General features: G+C 38.1%; 1 protein-coding gene across 1 annotated transcript; it reads right to left on the reverse strand.

Annotated features, from left to right (window-relative positions):
• Positions 1-2,776: 2,776 nt before the first annotated feature.
• lto1 (LTO1 maturation factor of ABCE1) lies at positions 2,777-7,226 on the reverse strand. Its single transcript, XM_067596972.1, has 5 exons — positions 7,056-7,226; positions 6,645-6,750; positions 5,731-5,801; positions 5,420-5,537; positions 2,777-3,058 (listed from the first exon to the last, which is right to left on the reverse strand). The coding sequence occupies exons 1-5, from the start codon at positions 7,112-7,114 to the stop codon at positions 2,987-2,989; spliced, it is 426 nt and encodes a 141-aa protein (XP_067453073.1). The 5' UTR covers positions 7,115-7,226; the 3' UTR covers positions 2,777-2,986.
• Between the last annotated feature and the right edge of the window lie 2,228 nt (positions 7,227-9,454).

The raw sequence follows: 9,454 nt of genomic DNA on the forward strand, positions 1-9,454 counted from the left end.
TGCCATAAGCATTGAACCTCGATCAACCGAGCAATTACAGCCACAATTAAGCAATTATGGCCGACGCTCAAGGAAATGTTATTATTATTGCAGGTATGTGGTCATGAACCAAAGTAACAGACAAACTGAAATTTTAACCTGATGATGGAACTACTTTGATGTGTGACAATGCCACAAGGGATTCTGTATAAACTCTCCTTAAATACCATAAATAACATTTGAATTCTGTAAACGGTATAATTACGTTTTATTTTGTATCATGTTATTTTCAAGAGGATTCAGTTACATGCACCTTTCAAGTGTATACAAATATAAAATTATGTGTTAAATTTTTTGAAATTTCTTACATTCTTAAAAATTATTAAGATATACTTGAGAAAATCCTAACCCATCCTTTAATTGTTAACTATATTTTAATCGCACTCATACCTATTAGACAGGTTGTAAACAAACTTAACTTAGGGAGAGAGATTGAGGTAAATAGTAAAATTATTACCCGAATTGTCTGTTGTAAACATCCATTACAATGATATATGTGTTCAGTCTGAACATTTTGATTTTTGCAGTAGTAAAATTAATGAAAAGCATTGGCTGCTCAGACAGTTCCCTCATTTCCATGTGGACATAAAAGTCTATAACAGCCACACAAGTGTGTCATCATACAATGTCATTGGCACAGGATATAATAAGAATGAGGAAACTCCAGTAGGCCTAAAGTTAGTGCTTTTTATTGCAGTATTCATTATTACTGTATTGTTTCCACTCATTTTTTTTAAAAATTAAAACTATTAGCAGTGTCTGAACGTAATGTTTTCATTCAATAATTCAGCATATCCGCTATTTCTATAAAGTGAACATAACCACTGCAAAGAACAAAGATCATCCCAACATTAACAGAAATATAAGCATGTGTGAGTGTGAGTGTGAGTGTGAGTGAAAGAGAGTTTAGGATTGTTGCGAATATCACTAAGTGACAGCAGCGCCATCCAGTGGCTGAAAGAAGCATCTTTGGGCCAAAATGTTTTCATGTAATTGCTGTATATGATTAAAAGTTCACACTCACACTATATTAAAAGGACAAAACTGTCTTAACTTTTTCATTATGATAAAATAAAATCCCCCAAAGAGCCCAAAACCAACTATGAATTTATTGAACCGAGTGTGTATCCAAAGCCTGATAAATGGTATATCTTTACTTCCTCTGTGGAGCCTGCTGCACCTCTTGGTCTAAAAAGATCTAATCAGAAAAAATAATAATAGAATTGTGTTACAAATTCTAACCCTTACCTCATGCCATGTTTTCAAACCTCTGACCAAGCCAAGACCTTAACTTCTTTGTTAAAAGATTACAGCTTGTGATATTTTCATGATAATCATTTTGTACTCTACACCTCCACACTGCCATTCAATCATATAGATGAAGACTGTTCTGTATTGAGATAAAGCACTACTGACGTTATTTTATTGACTAATCAATTAATTGTTTGGGCCCAAAAATTCAGAGAATAGTAAAAAAAAATACCTATCACAAGAACAACAGCCCAAAATCCAAAGATGTGTAGTTTGATATCATAGAAGAGTAAGAAAACCAGAGTGTATAGTAAAAAAATAATAATTGTTCATTTGCACTGCACTTTTCATTCATAGTGAAACTCAAAGTGCTACAGTATTAATAACAAGAGTCTAAGGTCTGTGCTGTCCTTTGTTGTGTATATCCACATTGAAGAATCTGGAACCAGTGAATTTTGGTGTTTTTACTTTAAAAAATTACTTGAATGAATTAGTCGACTGACATTAGTCAGTCGACTAATCATTGCAGCTAACAAATGTGTAACACTTTCCTTCGTTGTAATGATTTAACTGTTAGTGTGGGCTGAATTTACTTCAGTACTTGACTAAAGTAGCAACACAACAATGTACAAATACTCCATTACAAGCAAAATTCCTACATTCAACATTTCACTTTGGTAAAAGTTCATTACTATACAGTAGTTTGAACAGGCAGAATATGAAAGTATCATGTTGCAGCATTGCTCCTTCCAAGGTGTAAAACATGTTTTATTTTATATTACTGATTAACACGTCAGCAGCATTTTATTGTTGTAGCAGCTGCAGGTTGATTTAATTTCAGTTACAATATTAAGTATAACGTGGTGTGCTTCATATGTAACAAAGCATATTTCATAACTCTTCAAATGTTTTGAATGTAAAACCGTACTCTTTAAACTAAAATATAGCTGTTAAATAAACGTAGTGAATTAAAAAGTACAATATCTGCCTCTGAAATGTAGTTTAAAACAAATAAACAAGTAGCAGAAAGTATAAATACCTCAAACTTTAACATAATTTACTTGAGCAAATTAGCTTAGTTACTTTCCGCCACAGCTGAAAACGACTGGACAAAGAATACAAACACTTCAACACCAAAGAGCAAGTCGTGTTCTAGGATTTTATTTGTATTTTGCTGTTGTGTCTTTGTTCTGTAAATAATGTAAATCTTAACATAAGTCATCTTTGGTTGATGTAGTTTATTACTTTCTTAAATTTCAATTCATTCCCTTAAACACAATCACTGCAATGAATCCACTCTTTTACCACAGTCGTTTCTTTTTCCCTCATCCCGGTTTCTGGACTCTGGATAGTTCTGTCAATCAGACAAGTCAATCCTACAGTCAGAAGCGCTTCCTTGTTTGGCTCAGCTCCAACTACAGACGTCTCCTCCTGTGTCTACAGTTTACCGAGAGCAGTGGACGTTTCTCGCAGAGCTGTGATCACGCTTCAACGTGTCAGACTTCCGGAACGTAAAAGGCAAAGATTTGTCTCACACTCACACAGTCACTGCTTCACTTCACCCTCTAATGAATTCACCGCAGACCAATCAGTAGCTGCCGTCTGTCTGACGTCATCAGAAGTAGACAGCTTCATTCTCTTGTCCTGAGCACGCGGGTCGGCTCTGCTCTTCTTCCTCCTCATCATCAGGAGAAATTCAGAAAGAAGTGCCACCTGATGTTTTGACGTAATCCTTGAAGTCAGTGGGGACGCTCAGCATAGAGCAGACCTGGACAACACCAGACAGCAGGTAGCTAGTTAGCAGGATAGTTGAGATGATGGAGATTCACAGGAGGCCAAGTTGGTATGTAAAACACTCACAGCCAGATTCAGATTAGACTGGAATTTGAACTGAACCTGGGTGTCTGCAGTAAAGTTAAATCTATACTTCTTATTTGTTGACATAGACCGGCAGTGTGTATCTGCTCTGGTACATTCTGCTCCATCAGTGTTACATTAGTGAAACAGCAAGGTACAGAAGGTCATTAGGTAGCAGCATAAAAAAATTAACATTTTGGTAGAAGGCTTTGGAAGGACAAGCAGTAGAGCAGCTTGGATTTCTCTCTGCAGCTCAGTACACCAGGTAACTATCAGCAGAGGAGGGTTTATAGTCAACAGGCCTTCAGTTTCAGCACAGAGTGAAAGTAGAAAGTTTCTCTGTGCTCGTTGAAAATCCAATTTTAAGGGGCAGACCTACAAGCTTGATTTGTGACATCACGACTAGTTTGAGGTGGAGAAGGAGAGGGAGGAGATGCCATTTTAAGGAATTTAATGTGGTAATTACTAGGGATGTGCAGAGATCCCAGTATTTGTATTTGTATCTGTATTTGTTGAGGCAGCAAAATTATTTGTATCTGTATTTGTATTCGAATAAAAGTGGAAAGAGGCTTAAAAATCCTGTTTTTGTTCTTATTACACATTTAATTTGAGTAAATTATTATGATTACTGAGCTAAAACTTTATTCATCACCTCATTGCAGTCAGACCTATCTATTTGTACACCTTTAACACAGAGACAGCACACTGTGTAACGTGTAGGGAGGAACTTCAAAGGCAATTATTGCTTTGCACTTTTTATTTGTTGCCTATTTTTTTACAACCTAACTTTGTGGAAAGGAGAAGAGGAACAACAGTTTATGAAGAGTCTTTAAGAGCACTTTGCTTGTGTCAGTAGCTCAACTTTATCTCTGGGGAACACCCCCAACAAATCATTTTTAAGATATTTGTATGAAACAAATATTCGTATAAAACCCACTATTTGTGCTTTGCCGAATAATGTATTTGTATTCGGGCACACCGCTAGTAATTACTTTTGTTCAGGAAAAACCATATCAGACACACATTACTGTCCCAAACTGAGTATTTTTAGATGTTGTAATACATGCCTGGTGAGTACCTGTAGTTACATTTTATTAATGACTTTGTACAGGTCAACATGGTGTCTGCAGGTCTGAGAAAGCCACATGTATCATGGGTCAGCATCTGGGAGTTCTTAATTTTATAATGTTACCAGGACTACAGACCAACACATTTGGTTTATTTCTAATTATTGATTAGGGATGTCTTGATCGTGTATTTCTTCCCCTGATCCGAGTCCTTTAATAGTGAGTATCTGCTAATATCGACTTCAATCTGATTCTTCTATAAACAGCAACGGAAGATATGCGATGTTGATTTAATTGTATCAGACACATTGAAATAACAGGACATTTACACAAGCTACTTAACCCAAATACTGAAGGTCCTGCTTCAAAACTATTAAATTAATCATCTTAAATTATGGATAAGTTATGAATGAAAGTTTAACTTGAGAATGTGACGCGATCCTCCAGAGAGAAGACATCTCACTCACTCACTCACTGAAGCAACTACAATGCAAGATGCTGGCCTGACCACCGGGAGCAGTTTAGGGCACTTTGTACATGTGGACCACCTACCCTGTGATTAGTGGATGACGTTCTCTGATACCTCCTGCAGCATAAGGAGTGCAGGTGTTGTCTTTCATGTTCTGGAAACACGCCCCGCTAGCTCAGACTGAAGCGAGCGCTAGCTTACCGGGAACACCGAGCGTTAGCTACTTCAGCTAAATTGTGCTAACAGGGCGGGTATCATAGTCAAGTAACGTTAAACTTAGTGAAATATTGCTGCAATAGTCTGACTCAGTGTGAGTCCTGGAGCTGCGGAGAGCAGCAGGTGAGCCAACTGTCAATCAACACCCACACGGTAGACATCAAAGCTACTATAAGTCTTCAAATCTTATTAATGGAGCACGAATTTCCAAAATGGCCACCAGTACATTTATTAGAGGAGCTGAATTTAGCAACTGAGACCATAATGACTCGTTGAAAACAATTACTGACTTCATTTGTTTGTGCCTCTCTTCTTTCCACTCACTCATAACACTGTGCCTCAGTAAAGAGAACCAGTGACTGGCACACAATGAGGTGTCTTTGACAGTAAAGTACCTGGTTAGCATGGTAACGGTAAACAAGGGATCAGCAGCTGATCTGTATTGATTTAAATCAAATGTCTTGATCAGCCCTGATCCTGCAGATCCCTCACTATTACCAATTTCAAACAGATAGTGTACCTGTCTAAACTTGGCACGAAGCTTGTCCATGTCCTCCTGCAGCTTTGGAGAATGTGGATCATCATAGGACGAGTTTTGGATCAAACCCAGGAGAGCCTCTAGTGTTTTTACACGCTTCCTGACAACACAAAGACACAACATATGAGTTTGATAAAACTCAAAGTGAACTTCAATAAGTAAAATATTTCTACTGTAGGTGCACTGAAGCTTCGATTTGTAAACCAAAACTGAGCCTCTTCCATGATCAGTAAAGGGGTTGATAAGATGTACAAGAAAAAAATGTTGAAATAGAAATTTTAAGGAGGCCATACCTTGATTTGACATCTGTATTGTGTTGAAGGAGACATTTCCATGTGACGGCGAACCCGTAATAGAAGGAAATCTGTCAGGGGTTAGAGGACAAGAGAGGGTAAAGGGATTATAGCTAACATGCTCAGTTCATTAATGAATGAAACATGCTGACAGGTTGCTAAATCTTGTCTGACTGTGTATTTAAAGGACAGGTTCACAATTTTTCAAGTGTGTCTTAACACAACAGTGAGGTGTCCAGGTTCCTCCTGTTCATACCGGCTATGAAAAGATCCCCTTCAAATGTGCTTTCATTGTAAGTGATGGAAGCTGAAATCCACAGTGTGTCCACACAGTCATTTAAAAGTTGATGTGAAGCTTATATGAGGCTTCAGCAGTCTGAGTTAGTCATATCAAGTTGATATCTGACACATTTACAGTCTTTTTACCATCAAATTCCCTCTTTGTGTTTCCTCGGACAGCTCTGTTGAGCTGCGGTGGAAGTATAGTAACAAAAAGAGGAACTTTGGCATTAAAAAGACTGTAATGTTGAAAGATATCTACTTGATTTGACTCATTTGGATGCTGAAGCTTCATATTAGCTTCAGATAAACTTTTAAATACATTTTTGCACAGGAGGAGGACTGTTGATTTTGACCCCCATCGTGTTTCAATGTTCATTTGGGTTTCTGACAGACTTGAAAAGTTGTGACCCGTTGAACCGTATTCATACAGAGGGATGTTTGGTAAATCATTTCAGTCATGGTCTGTGAGGTTCTTATTTATATCTAAAGAAAATTCAGTTAACCAACACATCTTGGATCCAGTTTGTGTCAAAACAGGTAAAGTGATGGCACTAAACTAGATGAAACTATGAGAGATAAAAGCAGCATTCCACTGGAATGGCTCTATTGTCATCTTCACTGTGTTGACTCACCTCAGTGGACAGTTTGGCCCCATGAGAGGCCCCGTGTCTGCGGCCGTCCTGCAGCCCTCTGCGGGTCCCCCTCTCGAACCCCTCCCGGTAACCGTCCCCGCGGAACCTGAGAGCAAAGACCCGACACAATCACATCTCACTCAGCAGCCGTTACTAGAAACTACCTTCATCTGTTGGACGCTGGTCGGAGAGAGGAATAAAAGCTAACCTTAGTGATGGATATACCTTCACACCTCTCGACGGACACACGGTTGCTTTTAATATGACATAAAGTTAATTCCATAAGTTGAACTTTAACCGAAACATATACTGGTGTTTGTTTCGGGTTTATGCCAAATTGTGGCACGAGTCCTAGTAACACGTTTTCCACCAGGTAACCAATACACAACATTTAACAGCCAGAACACTCACCTCTCCTCCGCCATGATGATGCTATCAAACATGTCGTCATTCTCACAGCCGCCAGCCATCTCCACCTAATTTACAGGTGTGTTATATGAAAACACGTTCACAAAGTTTGGTCAGTCCTGTGCGCCAGATGCTTTAATCAACAGCGACGGAAACTGCGGGCTGTTAAAAGCTCACTGTAGGCAATTTTCTTTCCTAGGATAGCGAAGTCATGACCCGCCCTACTCTGCCTCTGATTGGCTGACCTTGATATTCTTACCCTAACTCTAACCAATGTCACTCCGCATGCCTAAACCTAGCCAACCCAATCAACGAAGGCAACGAGTACTAGCCAATCAGAGGTAGAGTAGGGCGGGTCATGACTTCGCCATCCTAGAAAAAAAAGATTTGGCTTACTGTAGTGTTTCCACTCATCAGCCGGCTGTGCCTCCTCCTTCATCGCAGCAGTGCTGCCCCCCAGCAGTCTGGAGGTGAATAGCCAGCCTTTCTGCAAGGCATACGGTGAGTGCACTTTCCACTCAGTGCTGGAAAATAAACTAAAATAATAATGATAATATTGCAGTTTGATTGTTATTATAAAAAAAAACCATTGAAAAAATAGTTGTTCCACAGTGACTCCTCAAGGACGTATGTGGACATAGTGAAAACCCTTGTGACCCAGTAATTGGCAAAAAGACAAAAATGATAAGAAAATAAATAAATAGCCTATACATAGACACTAGGGATGTGCAGAGGGCCCAGTATTTGTATTTGTATCTGTATTTGTTGAGGCAGCAAAATTATTTGTATTTGTATTTGTATTCAAATAAAAGTGGAAAGAGGCTTAAAAACCTGTTTTTGTTTTTATTATGCTTTTCATTTTAGAAAATCAAAGTGTTACAATAAGTGCTCATGAATAACCTACCTTATGAAGGAGGTCCCCACACTGGGTCTCAAACTGGAGTCTCTCAGATCATAGATGACTGCGCTGACTACTGAGCTAAAACTTTACTCATCGCCTCATTGCAGACAGACCTCTACCTATTTATACACCTATAACACAGAAATAGCACACTGTGTAACATATAGGGAAGAACTTCAAAGGTGATTATTGTTTTCCATTTTTCATTTATTGCCTTTTTTTACAACCTAACTTTGTGGAAAGGAGAAGGGGAACAACAGGTTATGGAGAGTCCCTTGGGAGCACTTCATGTGTGTCAGTAGCTCAGCTTTATCTCTGGGGAACACCCCCAACTCCAGGAGTGATGTCCAAATAAGGAAATGTGTGTCATGTAGCAGGTGGATGTGACTCCCCTTATTGAGACCTGCTGATAGACACAACAGCAGAGCAGAGGAGAGAGACTAAGATAGTGATGTAACTGACCTGCGCGCTGGTATTTGACATGTTTTTTTTTTTTTCCTGAAAACAAATATTTTTTAAAACAAATATTTTTTTTTTAAATATTTGTGCAAAACAAATATTTGTAAAAACCCCACTATTTGTGCTTTGCCAAATAGCGTATTTGTATTTGGGCACACGCCTAATAGATGCAAGCACATCAGTAACTATTCATTAAAAGCAAACAATTTTACTGTCTTTTAACAAAATTAGCAATTGGTTAAGTTTTTCATATTCATGGTATCAGATAATGTTTCAAATTTAACAGTGCTCAGATTAATTCTGCATCACATTCTGTCAAACTCAAGATGAGCGATAAGGATATATCAGCCTATACTCTTCACCTTGATCTCCTGGCAAACATACAGTAAAGCACCAGGTGTTGACACATATATAGTCATGTAATTATTATCACTTCTTTGAAATTGTCAAATTATGACTATTACCACATTTAAATCTGGACAGATTAGTTCTGTACACAGGACTGAGCAAAGAAAAAAAAGCATTTTTAAAAACAAAATCAGTTTTAACAACCTTTGTTATTACACCAAAGGTTGATATAAACCTCATCTTGCCAATCCTAAAAGCAAAAAACATGAACATAGTCTTGATTAATATCTCTGCGCTTGTGCCATTAATATGATCATCCACATCCATCAAGTGTATTGATACAAAGAATGGAAAAAATCTGGGTATCACTGAATGAAATAAAGTAGACATTGTCTGTGTTTGGGCCGTTTCTTTTCTCTTTTTGAATGAAGTGGACCCCATGTACCTGCGCAGTAGAGACACATGTATCACTAAGTGTCTCAGTGGCCTTAAATTCTTATGCATTTCCACTCATCTGTACAAATTAGTTAAAGCAGCGTCAGTCATATGTGCTAGTTCTATCAACAGTGTCTAAGGGAAAACTTTTGAGCAAGACTACCCTGATCTTGCATCACGAGATGGATATTACATCTATTGTCATTCTGATTTTGATTAAATCCTCTTCATTATATTTTAGCTGGATTGTGACATTTAA

The sequence above is a fragment of the Thunnus thynnus genome, chromosome 1 (genome assembly GCF_963924715.1).
Source record: "Thunnus thynnus chromosome 1, fThuThy2.1, whole genome shotgun sequence".
NCBI lineage: Eukaryota > Metazoa > Chordata > Actinopteri > Scombriformes > Scombridae > Thunnus > Thunnus thynnus.

Coding starts and splice junctions, on each gene's coding strand:
- lto1 (XM_067596972.1), bottom strand. CDS start 7,114: ATGGCTGGCGGCTGTGAGAATGACGACATGTTTGATAGCATCATCATG. Junction 6,751..7,055: donor ATCATCATGGCGGAGGAGAG/GTGAGTGTTCTG, acceptor CTTTGCTCTCAG/GTTCCGCGGGGACGGTTACC. Junction 3,059..5,419: donor TTCGTGCCAAGTTTAGACAG/GTACACTATCTG, acceptor GGTGTTGTCCAG/GTCTGCTCTATGCTGAGCGT.